The sequence below is a fragment of the Armigeres subalbatus genome, chromosome 2 (genome assembly GCF_024139115.2).
Source record: "Armigeres subalbatus isolate Guangzhou_Male chromosome 2, GZ_Asu_2, whole genome shotgun sequence".
Taxonomy (NCBI): domain Eukaryota; kingdom Metazoa; phylum Arthropoda; class Insecta; order Diptera; family Culicidae; genus Armigeres; species Armigeres subalbatus.
This window is the reverse complement of record NC_085140.1, coordinates 44,540,814-44,562,250: the sequence shown is the minus strand read 5'-3', so window position 1 is coordinate 44,562,250 and position 21,437 is coordinate 44,540,814. Positions and strand designations below refer to the sequence as shown.

Sequence of the window (21,437 nt, the reverse complement as noted above, 5' to 3'; positions counted from 1 at the left end):
CGTTTTCGCGCAATGCGTGACCACATGCTTGCCACATGTGGTCTGGACATTACCCCGGACAACCTAGCTCGGAGGATGTGTAAAGATGAAGTTGGCTGGAACGCCGTTTTATCGGCTATCGCCCAAATCGTCTCGGAGCTACACAGAAGGTGGCGCGTGGACTCAAGGATGGCTAGTTCAGGCGCAAATAAGAGGTGGTCCAAGGGTTCGGAGTCGGCTTCATGGGTCATACCGGTGCCCTGTGGTCGAACTCGATCCTTTTATCGAACAAGTGGCCGCGTGAAGAACAACATGGTATCGTCGCTTTTCCCGGCGTCGGTCGACCGGGCGGGTTCCGAGCCCTAGGACGGAAAGGGGTCCTCGTCAAGGCTGGGGCAGGCATAGGCAAGTTCCTCTGTATGTTTGCGAATAGGCCCTATCGCAGAGAGGTCAATTTGGGGTGCACGCGGCATCAGCATTCTTGATACCAGTCGTGCAGAGGGAAGCAGGCGCGAAGTCGACCCTTCCCACCTTCCGAGGACATAGGGCGTGGTAAGGTCACCTGGAAAGCCGGCAATGCCCTGGCACGATACCACGGTGTTCTTCTAAAAAAGCGAGTTACGATGTTCGGTGCTGCAAGGACACGCAGCTAACCTCGAGGGTGCGTTGTGCACTGGCCCCCCTTTGAAGCATTACTTTCTGGTTGTACCGAAGGGACTATGGGCTTGGCGACAATGGAAACGGTTTAGCGGGTCGGGGATGTAGTCCTGCCTCCCTCGGTGATCCCTAACCCCGCACTTCCTGGTCAACCCAGGATGTCTGTTGAGAAGATTCCCGCTCCATTGCTTAGGAAGAAAAAAAAAACACGCACGCATAACACTATGGCTCTCCTATAAAAAGTTCGTTTTTGGAGCGAACATATAGCCTTTACGTATACTCTGTATAAATGTCATTCAAATGACATTATGTCAAATGACACAAGACATTTTGAAGAGTTTTCACTCTTCAACCTCAGATGTTATATTTAGAGTAATGTATTCTTGGACAATAGCCCTACTCAAGCGTTATGAGTACATCAAAAATTATGGAATAAATTTGGATTCTATAGAAAGTAATGAGCAAATTAGTCAAATGACATGCAGATGACATTTTACAAGCCTGCATGTGAGTAGATGGAGAGAAACGATGGTGCTAGGGAAGGGATAGCGGTCTAGCCAGTTATTTTAGTGTTTCAAGACCAGATTACTGGAGTAAATGTAGATTATTAGAGAATCTTGCGAGTCCAGTGTTGGTAGAATCATGCTCAAATCTCACTCACCGAAGCCTCATGCGCGAGCTGAATCGCTTGCGATTCTGTATGGAGAGCATCGCGGATGAGTTTTTCACGCAGAATCGCATCGTTTCGCTCATTTGCCGAAACATGGTTTCGTTTCAAAAAGTGTCTATACCCAATCGAAGCACATTTTATGTTTATGTATGAATTTGTTATCCATTGTTTTAAGCAAAGAAAGTTATTCCGATGGATTTAACTAATAAGAACATGCAAAAATCACGCAATGATGTAAATCGCGAGTTGAATAGTGGACGATTCTCTGGGCCATGAGTCGGATGAGAGTTGCATCGCGCTTGATTTGAATCGTGGATGAGATTTGAGAATTTGAGTTTTTACCAACACTGCCGGCGACTTATGAAATTTTTCTCCGGAGATTCCAACGTTAGTGCTTCGGATGTTAGCAACTGCGGAGTTCATAGTATACCTAGCTAAACTGGTGCTCGTATTCCTGGAAAACTTGTATCTTTTATCTTTTGTTTGGAAAAGCTAAGTATCATTCACCCTTTTATTTTATTACTTTTATTACTGTTTTCATTTCTTCTATTGTTGCATCGCAGTTTAACATTTATTAAGCAGTGTGAACGTATAGACATCATTATATTTTGATTAAATTAAGTTCGAAACGAAAATCGAAAGTGAAAATACAGTTCGCGTTCATTCGTGTTTTCTTCAGTAAGCAGAATGATCATCCGGTCTTCGAAAATTTGGTCTGCTTTGTACGGTTAGCAGAATGACCGGCCGACGGACGAAATTGTGTTCTGCTATATGCGGTTGCGTAAATTATTGTCTATCCGGTACAGAGTTAGTAGACATTTTGTACCGAAGACAGATTTTCCGAAGAAGATACAAGCAAAATACCCGTCTCCGGAAGTACAATGTATTCACCCAAAGAAGCTTTATTCAGTTTGACAGATAAAACTTTGGAACAAAGTTTAGCTCGGAAGTCCATACTTCCGAATTTTAATTTGGTGCTACGCCGACAATAATAAGAAAGTGAAGATTCCGCGTCCAGTGGTTATTTCTTCAATAAGCAGAACGATCGGTCTGTAATCAAAAATTATGTTCTACTTTGTGCGATTAGTAGAACCATCGGTCGGTCATCGAAAATTGTGTTCTGTTAGTGCGGTCGGTAATTTAAATATTTAGGGTTCGTTTGATTGTGTTTTTGTTTTAAGGACAAGCATTTCAGAGTCCAATAATGGCAGTCAAAATGGAATCGCTCCCTTCACCACCCTTGCCCTTTTTTACACTACGCATACATGCAAAAATTTCACTGCAAGATCGAGTAACAAAATTAAGTCTCAATTTGAGCGACTTACCTACTATAAATCTGCATTATGTATTATATTTGAACTTCAGAGATGTTACATCTTTGATAATAACACCAATTTCTCCCGATCGAATTATTATTTCGTCTGATTAGTGCGAATTGAAATGATGTTATCAATTCACCATCACTCCATCGCTGCAACCTCCCGCACGGAAGGGCAAAAGAAAATCATTAATTTGGACCACTATCACTATTCTGATGACAATGAGAATAAAAATTCAGCAAGCGCATGCTTCTAGGCTATCAATCACTTCCAAAATTCACTTGATTTATGCTGTAATTAAATCAATTAGTGCCTATTTATTTTCTTCACTGCCAAAACTGAAATTAAATTTTTCATTTTTTAGCTTCACTGCCTGTGATCGCTTAAAAGACTTAATCATGCTAGATCTGTTAAGTTTGGGACGAATATGCAAGTATAGCCAGTCTCCCGTTTTGTTGCAATAGTGTTGGTAAAATGGGTCATGTTTCAGTGAGGGCAGATTTGCTCCAAATAATTTCATTTAAAATATCCTAACATCATAGGAAAAGCTTTATACATCAACAATATTGAATTTCAAAATACATTGATCATCGAAAATATACGTAAATGCTATAAACAGCTAAGAAAACGCGTTTTGATTCTGAATATTTTCATATTTTTTGCCATCAAATTATTACAAACCAGAGTGCTGGCCACCCTGCCACGCTCGTTTCAATCAGTCAAAAGTGTAAACAAAACAAAAGTGGAAAAGTACTGCAATCAGTAAAATGGGTCGTCCGTGCAAAAGACGTGCAGCTGCCCGGCAGCGTGAGGCACAGAAGAAAATCAAGGTGAATATCGATGATCCACTAGCCTGGACCTTTCAGGATCCGTGGAGGACCGTCCAAGAGGTATATCAATCAAATTCAGTAGTGCAGGATGTCACACAACCGACAGCACCGATCGCTGTGCCGGAGAATGTTTTTCCGCTGCCTCCGGAGCCATCACCATTGCCAGAAATACCGATGCCTGAAACGGAAATCCAGCCGAGCTCCGCAGTTCGTCCAATGCTGCTGAATGAATCGCTGATGCTGTCAGGTAAGCACATCAGATCAGATTTTAATAATGGTAAGTGCATAATGTGTTTTCTGTACAGATTCCTGTTTTTCGTCATCCACATCTGCACCGCTTTCCGCTCTTCCGTTAGATCCAATGGCATTGCGACAGGAGTTAGATGGGCCATCATTAGGAGTATTCCCGGTATTGGGAGAGGAACGACCGGTTTCATTTGGTAAGATTTAATTTTAGTTGCGCGTTTCACTTTAAAATCATACCAAGTGGTACGTGTTTCTTTATCAATTCTCAGAACCCCGATTTGAATCATCTGCGCGGCCACATGATTATATCCCACATTCGACGGACACGTCGGCCACAGGATTGCATACCACATTCGACGGACACGACAGTAGCACTACCCAGGAATTAACTGTTGGCTCCATGCCAGTATTAGGACCCCTAAGTACATTTGGTAGGCTTTATTTTTTGTCAATATGAATTTCAATCTGTATATAATAATGCTTATATTTATGATCTATATTTAAACACATTTTACTAAACATAATTCGCGTTACGTAATATTTAAATAATTTATAATATCATTCTTAACTACTTTCCTGTAGGTTGTGCGAGTGGAACGGACCGTTCAACTGTTGGAACGCATAAAACAACACCTCAGAATATCAATCTGGTTCGTTCAAGTACCCTAATAGTGGAAATTCCTGGTCTACCTGCGGGGAAAGTGTGCAACACAGGTCTAGACTGCTACTGTGCTGCATGTCTGAAATGGGATACCGTGGCCACCAAACCAGCATATAGCACGAACATCGAACGTATGTCGGTTGAGGAATCAAGTGAGGCCGTATCGATGAAGAAGGTTTACGGTACGCTTCGCAACATGAAAGCCACTTGTCGATTTATCAACAAATCGAAATGCACATTGCGTCCTGGAAAAAAAGTGCTACGAAAGGTGTCCAAACATATTTCAGTAAAGAGGTATAGAATAAGGAACGTTAGGGTAAGTGTGCCAGTGGTGGATGTACTATTATTAATGATTATTTAAATAAAGTTAATAAAGACATGATGTAGTGAAAGCGTTCTACTTCGGTAACATTGTTTAAAAAGCTAAAAGTGTTATTATATTTCTAATCAGTTTTGCCACAAGTACCATAGCTGTTCAAATACTAATTTCGGTGTGAACTCTACTAATGTTCAATGGAGAGTACACGCGATTCTTTTTTTACACGGCTTTTTTACACGGATTCTCGAAATAACACGGATTTTTTTGCACGGTTTCTTGAAATAACACGGATTATTTTTATATGGATTTTTTTCACACGGCACGCATCTCCCGTGTAAAAAAAGAATCGGGTGTACTAAACTCGTCTTAGACGGTTGAATACATTCCACTAAAAAGAGCTTAAAATATTTTTTCTACTAATGTTGGTCGACATTATGTCAGACTGAACCTATTTGAATTTATTTTTTGATTTCGAGAAATACGAGTTCAAATATCTGAACACCCATTGGAATTGATTGTTAGAAGGTAATTTATGTACATAAAACCCAACATTTGTATGTATGTATGTATGAATGCAGCATAACTGGGTATTGTTTAGTCAACTTACAATTCTGTGTAACTTACGAACCGCTTGACCGATTGTCTTGTCTTGTCTTAGCACATGCACAGCCAGTATACTTACGAACCCCTTGACCGATTTTCACTAAATTTGGAACACATATTTTCTGTCCTCAAAAGAGTAGATAGAGTAGGTGGCAGGGTCATATGAGCCATTTTACTATCAAATGGAGGATCCACTAAATAATAATAACAAATTTCAAACGTTCATTAGAAGTACAACAAGCATAGTTCTTGTATTTTTTTTTGTACACAGTATGGGACGCGTTCAACTTGTAATTCAGTTTTTTGTAAAGACATGTGTATATTGAAATGTCGTAGAGTAAAACAACAACAAAATAATTAAACAAAAGACCTTCTTCCACCACAATGGGTGCGCTTACCCTCTATGATTATGCAGTAGTATTCACATTACTTTCTCATGTTTAGATTCCAAGCCATTGATGCTGATTCATATGCGAAGGTGAAAATACCTTACGAAAAACCTTGTGAAAACCTTATTAGTGGTCGCCGGGTCATCGAGTATGACTATTTCATCAAATGGATTACATTGGCGCAAGCAACGCATTCTCAGATATGTGTGGGGGTACTGAGGCCATTCCAGGAAAATTTCCGCGCTATGGTATCCACAATTTATTTAAAATGCAACGTTTGTGGAGAAATGTTTAAAGGATCGTCCGAGCAGCCTAGTTCGAAGCTACGGCTGCGACGAAGTATTAGCTGGGGTATTTTGTGCAGTGGAAGTACGTACACCCAAGCACACGAATTATTTTCCTTTTTAAACATACCATTTATGACGAGAAATGCATTCATCAAAGATGAGGTTGCAATGGACAGCGTGCTTGAAAAAGCTTTGGAAGATTCGCTAGATCGAGCAATCGAAGGAGAAAAGGCATGTGTTTTAAAGGAAATGAATCAACAAGGAGATACAGCCATGGCCGAGCAGTATGTGGAGTCGTGTGCCGCCTTAGATGGTTCATGGGGACAACGAAGCAACGGCCATCGGTATAATTCGGCTTCCGGTTGTGCTGCGATAATTGCAACAAGGACGAAAAAAGTTTGCTATGTTGGCTGTAAAAATAAGCGATGCTACGCATGTAACCTGAATTTGGCGAGAACTAAGAACAAGCTACCCGTACTCAACCACAAATGCTACAGGAACTACAAGGGAGCATCTGGAGGTATGGAACCTGCGATCATAATTGAAGGTTTCGAGGCCCTCAAAAAGAAAGGAATTAAATTCACTACCGTTGTCACTGACGGGGACTCAACAACAGTTGCTCGCCTAAAAAATAGCTGCGATTTTGGACCGGATATACGACATCAACTGTGCTGTAATCACGTAATGAAGAGTATGGGCAAAAAGTTACGAGAGGTAAGTTATAGACACTACGGTAATAAAATTAAACAGCGGATTTTGAGTTTATCCCTTATAAGGCCGGGACGTCACTCATCTTGTTCAAAGTGCTCAGAATGCGCTTACCAATTTTCATAACCTTAGGCTTTTTTCAAAGGGATTAGTAGGATTTTCTTTTTCCCTAGGTACCTCCCCGCGTTCATTAGCTACAAAAATGTCTGTGTTTTTCCATTTCCATTTCCGGAAGTTCCTTCAGGAATTCCTCTAGAAGTTCCTCCAAGAATTCCTCCAGAAATTTCTCCAGAAGTTACTCCAAGAATTCCTGCAGAAGTTCTTCCAAGAATTCTTCCAGGAATTCCTCCAGAAGTTACTCCAGGAATTCCTGCAAAAGTTTCTCCAAGAATTCCCCCAAAAGTTCCTCCAGGAATACCTCCGTAAGTTCCTCCACCAATTCCTCCGGAAGTTTTTCCAGGAATTCCTCCGGAAGTTCCTCCATGGAATTCCTCTGGATGTTCCTCCAGGAATTCCTCCGGAAGTTCCTCCAGGAATTCCTCCGGAAGTTTCTCCAGGAATTCCTCCGGAAGTTCCTCCAGGAATTCCTCCGGAAGTTCCTCCAGGAATTCCTCCGGAAGTTCCTCCAGGAATTCCTCCGGAAGTTCCTCCAGAAATTCCTCCAGAAGTTCCTCCAGGAAGTTCCTCCAGGAAGTTCCTCCAGGAAGTTCCTCCAGGAATTCCTCCGGAAGTTCCTCCAGGAATTCCTCCGGAAGTTCCTCCAAGAATTCCTCCAGCAATTCCTCCGGAAGTTCCTCCAGGAATTCCTCCGGAAGTTCCTCCAGGAATTCCTCCGGAAGTTCCTCCAGGAATTCCTCCGGGAGTTCCTCCAGGAATTCCTCCAGGAATTCCTCCGGAAGTTCCTCAAGGAATTCCTCCGGAAGTTCCTCAAGGAATTCCTCCGGAAGTTCCTCAAGGAATTCCTCCGGAAGTTCCTCCAGGAATTCCTCCGGAAGTTCCTCCACAAATTCCTCCGGAAGTTCCTCCAGGAATTGAAGAAAAGCTGTAGCCTGGTCAAGCCGAATGACCTAAGTTTGAAATACGCATTACGCAGACCGTAGATCTGACGACCTGAACTCAAGAACGTTTTGCATGTCCAACAGTTTGTTGGAATGCAGCAAGATTGGTGTCACATATCTTCACAGGCATTTGAGTATTTGTTGGGAATACTTTTGACAGATGTCATGAACATTTTGAAGGCCGTTACTGAGTAGTCCCTACGACCTAAAGTTCAGAATGTTTCGCGTCATCTAGAATATCACTGTGAGGCATGACAAATATTTCCACATAATCATTTGATATCCTTGAACTGGGCAGGATGTCCTTAGCTTGGTGTAAAACACCAAACATAATTGTGGATCTGATGACCTGAATTCAAGAACGTTCTGGCCCTAAGTGCATTAAAATGCATAATAAATCGGTAAGCGCATTACTGAGAACAAACACTTTTAACGAGGTGTTATCGTGCGATAAAATCTGTCAGAATGAATAAATATTTCTTACTATAATGTTTTCACTAAATACTATACATTTTTGTAGATCAAATGTCCCAAGCAATATACTGTTGTTGTAAATAGATGTATAGAGAGAACCACGAGAGGAATTAGAGCCGCAATCAAGCATTGCGCCGAGAACACCTCAGGAAAGGATATAGAAGGCTTGAGGTACGATATCCGAAACGCCCCTTTCCATGCGTTTGGTAACCATACGCAATGTCGTGATTACTTTTGCACAATTAAAGAAGGAGATACAGAAAACGATGATAATTTGATTACGGAACTAGACAAGGCAGGAATATGGAACAAGTTCCTGGTAATTGTCGAGAAAACTGCCGCAAAAGCTGAATTCATAAGCGAAAATAGGACAAGCAACTTGTAAGTAGCATATTTGGCCTTCAAAGTACTATAGTAAAATTTTCTTCTCTGTGATCCATTAAACATTTGACCGTTCGGTGACAGTTCTTATAGAATTTAAAATTGATCTTCTGGGAAGGTCAGTTTAATCGGCAGGGCGTTGACAGTTCTTTAGTACTCGACACATATCATCTGGGCAGATAAGTTCAACCGGCAGGACGGTGACAGTTCGAACCTTCCTAGGCACCTGGATGACTACACCTATGCCTAACCTATCACAGAGCTCCATAATCGTTGATCTTGGGCGATGTTCTTCCAGTTTCCCCGAACGGTCAAGGTCTCTAGGTCCAATTCCAGCACGTGCAGTCAGATTGTTCGTGACCTTCCTCGAAATCGTCGGTCTCTATCTGGGTTTCGCTATTCATTCTTTAGACTTTCACACTAAGTGACCAGCCCACTGAAGGTTGCCGTATTTTATACGATTCGCAATATTTTCTGTTTTGTTTATTTAAAATAAGCTGGTTACGTAATTCGTAAAAGGCCCTAATCGCAGCAGCAATACGTCTTTTAACTTCACAGTAATCGCCTTTGTCACAAGCGTTCCAATTTGAAGAAAATCTTCAACAACTACAAACACATCCCCATCCAGTACTGCCTCATCACCAACAGCAGTAGGACTACTTCTATCTCTACCTGCAACCATGATCTTTGCCGGGACAACGACCTTCACTACTGTCATGCAATCGATTGGTGACATTTCTTATATGTTTGAAATAGCTTCCCTTGGGTGATCTGTTCTGTTGGCAGGATGATGCCAGTTCTTATAGTGTTTTAAATAGTTCTTCTGGGGAGTTAATTCGGCAGGGCGGTTACAGTTCGTGTAATGTTTGAAATAGATACCCTAAGGAGATTAGTGCTGTGTGGACAGGGCGATGAAACTTCGTGTAGTGTTCGAAATAGTTTATGAACTGGAATTTGAAATAATTTGTGGCGCAATATGCTGGTTACGGGTCGTACACATATTACGTAAGCACTTATGGGAGGTTTTCGTTTTCGTACGCACCATATAAATACAATTTCATTTGTATAAAAAAATCTTACATGGGGAGAGGGGTCGACCAGAAAAAATGCTCACGTAATAAGTGTACGACCCCTTAGTCGTTGACTAACCGCGACTAATTTGGGCTGCAACACTAATATTTGAATAGAAAAATAATTACAAAAATTTACCAACAGGGTGGAAAACTTGTACTGTAGACTCAGTAAGTACAATGTTGGAAAACGAGTCGACACGATGAGTCGTGGCTCATACCAGCGGCGAGTTTTCATAACCGTACTGCAGCACAATGATGGGTTCTCGTGGCAGGATAATTACATGCATTTGTTCACTGGTGATAAGCCAGGGTATTACATGAGAAAAATGATCTTAGAAAAGCAAAAAAAACTGACACGAACGAAACAAGCTGCGAGTAAACCTGGATTTTCCCGCCGAAAAGCCACGCAATGTGTAGAAGAAGAACACGACTACGGCGAAGAAGCAGTTAATGCATTCGAAAATTCTGTAAGCATGGCTTACGATTATTCTACGATTGAATCAAAATACGAGGTAATTTATTAGTATGTATTTATACACTGGGGACGGTTTTACGCGGTTGTGTCGCGGTAATTTAAGGTCACTCCTGACGGAATCCAATTTTCAAAGTACTCGCGTTTTCAAGAGCACACCATTCGATACGGAAGCAACGCACAACTGTCATTTTTATTTTTTCAGCTTTGCTGCGTCGCAGCATGCGTGAAAAAAATTGCGTGACCTTAAACCATGCGTGACCTTAAACCATGCGTGACCTTAAACCACGTAAATCCCTAAATCGCGTAAATTTAAATCACGTTAATCCCTTAAACCGAGTAAAAAACCGAGTGAAAGACTCGACTGTTCACGTTATAGAGAGTACGTATTTGAAAGACGAAAGTATATTCATGATGAAAAACTTCAAAAACCTATAGGTTCATCATGAAATATTACATTGACTGATGACTGGAAAATTCACATTTGTTAAACAGCAGTCTGAAATTAGAAAAATGAAGAGAAAACAGTTGTGACGCATAAATTATGTAACGTAGCAATTGAGCATTTTCATTCCCATTAGTCTCGTTTTTATATGGCATTACAAATTGGCTGCATGGATCGTCACGTTTTTTGGGCCCACACCCGCCATGCTCCCTAAGAGCGTGATATAATTTTTGCCGTCATTATTTGCTAACAAATGAAATATCATTAAATTAAGGTGCACTGTATAAAGTGAACAGGTCTAAATATAATCCATATCAAACACTTAGGCTGTGAACCGTTCACGTTAACCTTTTTGTTAAAATTTGACAGTTGATGTTTATTTCTCTAACTAAAAGAATCAATTAAATGGTTCGCAGCCTTAGAGTAGTTAAAATATATTCAAAATCTTTCAAATTGTTTGGTGGAATTTTAACCAAAAACCTTCAGATCGATAGAACAATTCCAATCATATGGAACAAATGTATTCAATGCTATTTTTTTTATTTATTTTTAAGCTGACAGAGGCCACAAGATCGCTATTAAGATCCAGTTTGTCCATAACAGAAATGGAAGGAATAGCTATGGGACGGATCCTCACAAAATATGTGCCAGAAGTTATGAGTTGCAGAGATTCCAGCAAGTTAAAAAAATGTGAAATGATTCTTCAAGCGACGAATACGTGGAACTATTTAAAAAGCAACAGGGCTATAGTAGGTCTGGTCCTTCGTTTCCTCAATGGTCAAACGGATTCTCAAATGGGAGAGTGTAGAATGTTTGTTGACACGTGCCATCAATACTTGTGTTGTGTTGTGGATGGTAATATGAATATTTTATGGTTAAATGATGAAAATAATCAATTTTATTTTATAGCGATTTCTGAGGACGGCACTACCGTGCTTTTGATCAAAAAAATTGAATCAAAGGACAACATATCCGTAATCATGTCGAAACCCTCTAATAAGTTTGGGTGCAGACTGAAAGACGGAAACATTACAGTTGGAAAAAACTTGAACATTGAAGTGCAAGCTCTGTTACATACATGCAAGGTAGAAAAGTGTTTAATTTTTTTTGTTAATTCTACCAACCTTGCAGATAACATGCAGACTATGGTCAAATATGACGATGATTTTTTTCAAAAAAACGTTTCCTCGAAACTGTTTGAATTTTTCAAACTTTTGGGCAAAAAGGTATTGGACAATGGCACTCATATAAAAATATAGTACTGTTGCGATTTTTATATGAAATGTATTAAGTGGTGTTTCTAAAATAAAGCCGAAATAAAAATGAATGAAGTATGAAATTTATTTATTTTTCGTTATCTTATATTATTATCATTTGTTCCCCAGCTGATATGTGTGGAAGACATCTTGAGTGCCTTCCGAACAATATCTAACGGTTTGAGTGTTCGAAAATACTAATTTGATCCATGGCACTCTGGCAGATTTTTCACATTTATTGATCAATTTGGTATTCTTATAGGTATCATCTCTTCATATGAATCAGATCAGATAAGTCAAGAATATTTTGCCGTTGATGTTATCTTGTTTTGCTGCACAAAGTTGCGCTTTATCAATGAAATTCGAACATGCTAACAGCGGCACACTGTGAGTTAACTTTCTGAAATCAGTATGGTGAATTGTATCTAAGGTGGAATTTCTTGAAATAAAACACCTTAATTGGAACAGTATTTGATAAGCGTAGTAGCCGACACTTTCCTGCATTACTGGTACCAAATAGAACAAGAACAAAGTTCCTGCTTCCGAGAAAACCCGCGCTGGATGACTTTCGCCATATACAGTTCAGGCTGTTATGCTGGGTATTTGTGCATATACGTTAGTGCCTGGATGCCAGCAGCGGCGGGTAGGAAACCACTGCTAATACATAATTTATTGCACCCACTCTTGTTCAACTAGATGGACTGATTTTCGTTCGAAAACATAAATAGGCTATTATTTAACTTGTACATGGGTAGTCTTAAATAAGGGGTTTTGGTTCTAATAGGTGGATTGATCTTTGATAAGAAATGTAAATAATGTTTGACAGATGCATATTGTGCATGTATTGGTGGAGGATCTTGCGATCACACATACAAACATAATTTTAATTGCACCAATACTAATGCATTTTTTCCGTGGACGCTGAGATGCTTGTCCTTAAAGCTTCGCATGAGCTTGTGGCGAGTGCAGAGGTGTTCTTGGCTTGCAGTAGGCGATTGGTTGCATCATCAATTCCTTGCCATTCCCGGTAAACCGTGAGGACGTGGTCAGCGCCGTTATCGACCATTTAAAATACAAGAGCTCTCGGACTGTTCACATTGAGGTTGGTTCATTAGTTCCATGTGCAATTGCGATTGTTCTGGTCAATCACGGAGCAGTAACTACGAAAAGCACGGTCATCATGCTCATGCTCATGTAGAATACGGTGCTGCAGTATTTGACTTTTGAAAAGAAAACTGCTAATATCGAGCAACGCAGGATCCAATCTTCTAGTAACAAATTCATTACATACAACTGTGTAGACCTTCTTCACCTTTGAACGCCCATTGGGTTGCACCTTTGAGTTTTTTCTTTTATGTTTCCAAAATAACGAAACATCGGATAACTGATTTTATGAATGAGCAGTGAGAGTAACTTCTAAAAAAAGTATTCGTGGAAAATAGTGATCAAAACGATGGGTCAAATGTCAAATGAAATGAGTATTTGGAATTAAAAACCAATGGTCATTCAATTGGTTTCGAATTCCATAAACACATTTCATTTGCAACATTTCATTTGATGAATACAAACAGAAGCTATTTAGTTAACTTTCATATCCTACTATGTAGTTTATAAAAACAATGAAAGATAAAAGTTTTCGACCTGTCTTTTGTGGGTTATTTTTTGAAAAATCAAACCTTTTACACCAGAAAACTGTTTTTAATAAAAAACAGGGATATTTATTATTTCGCTTCTTGTTATTAAATTTGTTTAAATATATGAATGTAACTTTCAATATTTCCCAAGCTTCGAAATAAAACGCGCATTATAGAGCCTTCACCTATGTCCCAGCAACATCGCTTTCAATGCCAGCGTGAAAAAATCTCCTGATTAAACACATTTATTATGATGCGCGAAAAGTCGACACTCCGCTGAAGTCGTACTTCGCGCTATAAACCCAGAGAATAGTGTCGGGCACATTCCGAAAAGTGGATCAGTCCACAGTAACGGGAGGGGCATGGAAAGTTGAATTGGTAACGGTAATGGTAATGGTCATTTTTTCGCGACCCAAGTTAACAACCGACCAACCAAGCAGCCAACCATTCAAAAGAAGAGGCTATGAAAGGATTAAATTTATGCCAGGCTCGTTCGGCAAAATAAAAGTGTTTCTAAATGGACGGCATAGACTGGTCGTAGAAAAGGCTCACCCTGTAGGGTGGCAAAACCGTATTTCCTAAGATTTTTGTTTTTTTTTACAAAAGGGTGTACTTGACTTTGGGTATCAGAAGTTAGTACAAAACTATTTACTTCAGCAATATCCAAAACGAGGAGAATGCAATACTTTTCGGAGCTCGAGCTATTAGCGATGCTAACTTTAAGTAATGACCATCAAGTCGTAAATGCAAATCGCTATTTCAACATCAGGCAAGGGTGAAAAGCATAGGGGAAAGTAATCAACAATGGGAAAGTGTTCCTTGCTACTGTTGCTACCATGCAAACCGTTCAATCAACTAATAATCAAATTTTGCATTGATATAAAGTTTTGGATAATTGACTCATATTACTTTAGAACTTTTATCGAAGAGATTAGTACCAAGGTTGAAAGCGATCATTTATAACAATTATGCATTACTTTAATAATAACGTACTTTCGAATGATCGACTGTTTATTGTTATTTTAACTTAAAACGGCTACGCAGTCTTTAAGGATTAAAACAAGATTTATATTTGTCCAACGTTTCGACACGTTTCTAACCCCGTGTCGAAACGTTGGACAAATATAAATCTTGTTTTAATCCTTAAAGACTGCGTAGTAAAACGGTTAAACTTTAATAATAACTTTATAATGCATTTGGCTCATCAGCTTTAGGTTTAGGTCGAAGGAAATTTTAAAAAAATCGTGGACCATGAAAATGAGTTCATATGAATTAAATAAAAATTATCACAATAGGATCTAACAAATGGTCAAAGTGATTGAAACTCCCAACAAGGGAAAAAACTTAAATTTTCGAAATATGTTTATTCGTGTTCTTTCTCAGTATCAACCACTCTCCTCTACATTCCCATACTCATTCACTTTCCAGTCTCCGCTACCTTTGAAGCCGAAAGCCTTTTTCCACCCCATTCATACGAGTTGCATACATATGTGAAGTGTGGCATACGTGCTCCCTATCCCCATTTTCGAAGCCCATTTGCCATCCAGCAAACACGTCGACGTAGTAAACAGAACGCAGCGAGTAAGCAAAGAAAACGGTCTGCGAAATCGCGAAAGAGGCTACAACTATAAATATTCGGCGTTTGCTATGAGAGTTCCCTTCAACCCTTCCAGTATCCAATCCATTTCAGCTTGCAGGCGCAGCGGAGAGAAGAAAGCGCCCGGAATACAACTTGAAAGTTCGCGATGCTCTTTATTAAATATTTTTATAGTGCTTTTTGTGGCTTGCCCGTCTGTCGAAGCTCCCACCCTCTGGGCCACACTGGATTGCAGTCACCCTCGCCTTCGCGTTCAACCACATAACTAACTGCGTTCGTGCCCTGCGCCTGGGCCCAAAGCCAACGATGAATGGAGACAGCAGGGTGGGAGGGTTGTTGTTCGGTCATACATCTAGAGACAGAGAGCGTGGAAAAGCAACCCTTTTGGCTTTTCGTTTCGAAGAACAAACCGGAAGGCAGGCGTTTTCCCATACGCGCGTTCCAAGTTATCGTTCTTTTCCATGTTTTTCTTCGGTTACGTGTGAGCATGGGAAACTATGGGCTTGGGCTTCGCGAAACCGTTTGACTACTACTATTCGCTGGTGTTGCAGAATTCTAGGAGCGTATTTTAACCCATAGTTCGGATCATCCAGAATCCACATGTGTATGCATTCGGCCTTCACTGGGTGGTACGACTTTAACTTTTATTGTTTTTTTTTCGTTGGTACGTGAAAAGTGGGGTGGTGAAATGTGAAAGATAAAATTTAATTTCGCGACAATAATTTTTATTGTTGGCTTTACCGGAGGGCTTACTACAGCAACGCATAGGAGGCGAGAGTACAAACAACAAGTACCATGCTCGGCACGGGGAGTAAAAAATGGAATAATCCTTTGGTTGCGATCGGTGTACGATGATAAGTTAAGAGGATTAAAAATTCCTGACACGAAAGTGGAAATGTTATCGTGATCACTAGTGTCAGCGACAATCAGGATGCAAATTATTGCATTCCGTAGATACTACTGACGTTACAATATTTCTTTTAAATGGCATTAACACCGACTTATTTTCGTTGGGAATAGGGCAACGTTAAAATATAAATAATTAAGTACTATTATGTTTTGCCATTTTAATACGAATCATGTATTGTTTGAATTATCGTTCAGCAAAGTTTTACTAAAAGGCTATAATTTCACTTTAAATTCAAGTTTTGATTAACAACTAGAATAGAAACATAATTTATTGTAACAATCGATGTGCGTGCCCTTTTTATACAACTTTTTAACAATATTCGTGATTACAAAATTCCATATTTACTCAAGATGATTGGTTTCTCAATATCGATCCATGAAGCCTCAGCTGTATATTAGTTATCTATTTATTTATTTATTCATAGGATATTTGATTTTCATCATCTGTTTATTGGTTTTATAATAATTATTTAATTCAATTAAACAATAAAAATGAATTAAGCTTTTGTTAGATGTTATAGTTGAAACTAATCTTGCTTGAAATCAACTTTAAGAAAGGCTGAATGAAAAAATATTACACTCCAGTCACGTAATCTACATACCAAAAATAGTTTGTCTTTTGTTTTGTACACAGTTAGCTTCGCTACCCTTTTTACTGGGCTCACAAGATGACGCGGGAAACGAAAATGCATCCAGGCCAACTTTTCGTCTGTCGCGGTTGTTTTCAAGGCAAATTACATGCACGTGAAACATTCTCCGCGAAACTTTATTTATGTTTTCCAGTTTTAAAATCTTCTACTTCAAGGCAAATATGGATTTGGTTGCAAATGAATGCCGTTACTGTAATTTAATTTTGACAAAGGTTAGAATTCAAAATTTGTATGCAACCAACGGAACGATTTGTATGCACAACAACCACCCGGAATACAAGAGTCTACGAGGCGAGTAGTTGTTCCACCGTGCCGACGATATTTATTGGTTGTTTGTTTAATTATTTACACCGACAATCTGGTGCGTACTTGTGTTTCGCAGCGATTGCCTTGTAAAGTAAGTCGAACTGTGCCCTATTTAAGGGAACTACCAAGCCCAACTCGTTACCAACTGGAGGTCGGGTTCATCTAAATTTACCACCGCCATCCATGAAGTGCTATTGGAGGGTGTTTCCAGTTGGCAACCCCAATACGGTCTGCTGGTGGCACAATTCAGTTGAAGTAAATTCGAACGAGACGAGCTGATGTCCCTGCCGTTTGAGGTGACATCGATTCTGTGTGGCTAGCAGCTCGCCGGTGTAAGAACGAGGCCTAATTTTCTGTACAACTTCGTTCACTCATTTATAATGCCATCTTTATGTTGTGCACTTCGAACGTGCAGCCCATATCGCCGGGTATGACAGGAAAATTTAACTCGGAGGGAAATGGGAGAATCTGCCAGGTGCATGATGGAAAGGACTTGCTGTCTCTTCGTGGCAGACCGTGACGGCGTTGGTATCCGACGGATGGTAAGGTGGAGTGAACTGTTGTTGGCATCAAGATTAATAACGAAATTGTGGGTTAATTAATAAATGTGACAGTGTTAGACTACCAACGAAGCCTTTCTTTGTTGGCATACATCCCTAATGGAACATTCGTGAGCATCACGAATTCATGAAACAACAGAACGATGCGTTTCAATATCAAACGCTCGGCAGTTGAAAGAGTTGCTGAACAGAACCGCCAAAAGCTGGACGAGCGAATGAGAGATGCCAACGGGTCTGGTGACGGCTACAGACTGTGGGAGAGCATCCAAAATACTGTGACTACAACAGCGCAGAAAGTGTTAGACACTGCAGTGCACAGCTACGCGACCGAAATGGTTGGTTTGATGAGGAGTGCCAGCGAGTGACAGACGAGAAAAATACTTCGAGAGTAGAATGATAGTGGCTTGTACCCGTTGCAATACAGAACGGTACTATGTAACAAGGGCAGACGAGAATCGAATCCACTGCAGAAAGTAAAACCAGCAGGAAGAGTGTGATAGCTGAAGCGCAGGAGTACATGGATAGCTACGAGAAAAGCTAATAATATGGTAATATGAAGAACTGCCTACCGGCTGCATATACCCGATCGAAAAGAAAGGGCACAGACTAGAGCGTGCCAAATACGGAGGGATCACATTCTGTTCAACATACTGCGACCCCTTGATTAGTCCTTCATCGGGGAATACCAACAGTATTTCGACATGTTTAGCCTGTGGATGATATTTGATAAAATCCAGGAGTACAGCTTGCAGTACTCGAGGGGGCGATTAGGATATCTGGCGTGCAAAGGAACGGCACTATCATCACAAGGTCGCATATTTTTTGTAGCATTCAGCAAATTCGTGAATGGATTTGCAAATAATTTATGTAAATACTGTAAATGAATTATGTTGTAAGAAGTAAAATTTTTCAATCGCCAGTTAAGTATTATATAATTTTCCCTTGACATAGGCAAACGGGCATTAGGTGAGCATCCATCCTCTCTAAGGTCGAGGCCATTTGTTTTCTGGGACTCTACGACACTACCCATAATTCCATTACCCATAATGCCATTACCCCGAAGGCCACTACCCCGAACGCCACAACCCCGAATGAGTCACTACCCCGAATGCCATTACCCCTAATGGGACACTACCCCGAATGAGCCAGTACCCCGAACTAGACATTATTTCAAGTTCGGGGGTCCCGTAGCGTAGATGTTTACACGTTCGCTTTGTAAGCGAATGGTCATGGGTTCGATTCCCGGCCTTTTTACCAAACCCTCGTCAGTCGCCGGATCCGCAGCCCATACGGTGGCGTTTTGGGGTACGCGCCTTACCGTCACGGCTGCCTGATGACGACTGACAACTTGTTCTTCTCGGAGGCATTCCTCCAACGTTACCCGGATAAATGGCAACCGAACAATGCAACGATCATTGGATAGACGACATGAACAAACGGACACAATGGACTCACGATGAGATGGACAGGCAACGACAACAACAATGATAATGGAGAATCTAAAATAGATTCTGTGTGGATTCTGGCAGCAGAATGCCACAGTAGATCTCGGCACAGTAGCGGTTAAGTAACACAGAGTGCCTACCAAATAAAGAAAGGAATAAAAAAAAAAAAATAATTATTTCAAGTTTATATATATTATACATATGAATGAACAATAATGAATTATTGACAGTGGCTGATTTTCTACCCGCCGCTTCCACATCCAGGCGCTATCGTATATGCGCCAATAGCCAGCATGAGTTAACCGCCAGAAATTGGCTCCACCCCAGTACCCCGAATCCTAGTACCCCGAATGCCATTAACCCGAAGGCCACTACCCCGAATGGGACAGTGCCCCAAAATTCATAACCCCGAATGAGACACTACCCCGAAATCCATTTCCCCGAAAGGCAATTACCCCGAAAACATTTAGAATCTATAGTATTCTATTATTATGTTTAACACCAACAGATATCGATGAATCGCAACAGTTTTTAACCAACCAGTTTAACCAACGGTTTTGATTTTTCTTCTAATTAGCTTTAACTGTCATTCCTGTCATTATGACCTGGAAAAGTACTATTCTACGAAATGGAGTAAGAGATCCTTTTTTCCAACAGAACGCGTTTTCCCGGTATAAGGCGAACAGAGGAGATGATGCCTTGTTTTAATGAACGAGTTTGCCCGGTATAAGGCATACAGGGTAAATATGATTTTTTTTAAATAAACGCGTTTGCCCGGTATAAGGCGAAAAGGAGAGATAATGACTTCTTTAAATGGACGTGTTTGCCCGGTATAAGGCAGACAGAGGAGATGATGCCTTCTTTAAATGGACGGGTTTGCCCGGTATAAGGCACACCGAGGAAATAATGCCTTGTTTAAATGAACGCGTTTGCCTGGTATAAAACAGACAGAGGAAATGACGCCTTCTTTAAATGGACGGGTTTGCCCGGTATAAGGTATACAGAGGAAATTATTCCTCGTTTAAATGAACGCGTTTGCCCGGTATAAGGCAGACAGAGGAGATGATGCCTTCTTTAAATGGACGCGTTTGCCCGGTATAAGGCAGACAGAGAAGATGATGCCTTCTTTAAATGGACGCGTTTGCCCGGTATAAGGCAGACAGAGGAGATGATGCCTTCTTTAAATGGACGGGTTTGCCCGGTATAAAGGAACAAAGAGGAAATTATTCCTTGTTTAAATGAACGCGTTTGTCCGGTATAAGGCAGACAGAGGAGATGATGCCTTCTTTAAATGGACGCGTTTGCCCGGTATAAGGCAGACAGAGGAGATGATGCCTTCTTTAAATGGACGGGTTTGCCGGTATAAGGCACACAGAGGAAATTATGCCTTGTTTAAATGAACGCGTTTGCCCGGTATAAGGCAGACAGAGGAGATGATGCCTTCTTTAAATGGACGGGTTTGCCCGGTATAAAGGAACAAAGAGGAAATTATTCCTTGTTTAAATGAACGCGTTTGCCCGGTATAAGGCAGACAGAGGAGATGATGCCTTCTTTAAATGGACGGGTTTGCCCTGTATAAGGCAGACAGAGGAGATGATACCACCTTTTAATGAACGTGCTTATACCTCGATAAGGCACACAGAGGAAATACTGCCTTTTTAAAAGGAACGTCTGTTCCATAGAAGGCGAAACGAGATGATGCCTTCTTTAAGTCAACGCAACTTCCCGAAGACAAACAAGATCTCCCTCTCTCTCATTCTCATACACAAACTCTCACTCACTCACTTACTCTGTCACACTAATTATTACTCATTCACCCACTCTCATTCATTCACCCACTTTTACTCACTTAACCACTCTTACTCACTCATCCACTTTTACTCATTCATTTACTTTCAATCATTCGCTCTCTCTTTCTCGCTCACTCTTACTCACTCACTCTTACTCGTTTACTCTTACTCGCTCACTCACTAACTCTTACTCGCTCACTCACACACTCACTCTTACTCACTCACTAAATCACTCACTCACTCTTACTCACCCATTCACCCCCTCGTCGATTTTGAGATTTAGACCACGCTTCATCCAGAATCCGTTGCTTTTACTACAGCGACCAAGGAACAACTTCTACCTTGTTGCCCTAGTAGCCATGCTGACGTGGACCGCAATTGCCTCCAACTCTCTGCATTGTGCATGGAAACGTGCTGCATAATCTCCCCTGCCATTCAGGAATCTTGAAGAGTGCCATACGAAGTGGAACGGGATCTTACGGAGTAAGAATACTTAGTTCCATACTGCATTAAAACAGTTTCAGTTCCAATCATTGTTCATTCATATGAAATTTAAAAAAACATTTATTGAGTTAAATTTTTTTCATTGAAATGAAGTATTAACTTGAAATAATGACTAATTCGGGGTACTGGCTCATTCGGGGTAGTATTCCATTAGGGGTAATGGCATTCGGGGTAGTGACTCATTCGGGGTTGTAGCGTTCGGGGTAGTTTCCTTC

At 40.6% G+C, this 21,437-nt stretch overlaps 2 protein-coding genes across 9 annotated transcripts in view; both read left to right on the top strand.

The window, feature by feature from the left end:
- The window catches only part of LOC134218497 (calmodulin-binding transcription activator 1), a 708,930-nt gene that overhangs the window by 127,757 nt on the left and 559,736 nt on the right, over positions 1 to 21,437 (top strand). The gene's annotated exons all lie outside the window — the stretch shown is intronic.
- LOC134214742 (uncharacterized) lies at positions 3,393 to 4,780 on the top strand. Its single transcript, XM_062694066.1, has 4 exons — positions 3,393 to 3,702; positions 3,761 to 3,895; positions 3,971 to 4,132; positions 4,284 to 4,780. Exons 1-4 carry the CDS (start codon positions 3,393 to 3,395, stop codon positions 4,721 to 4,723), a joined length of 1,047 nt encoding a protein of 348 aa, XP_062550050.1. The 3' UTR covers positions 4,724 to 4,780.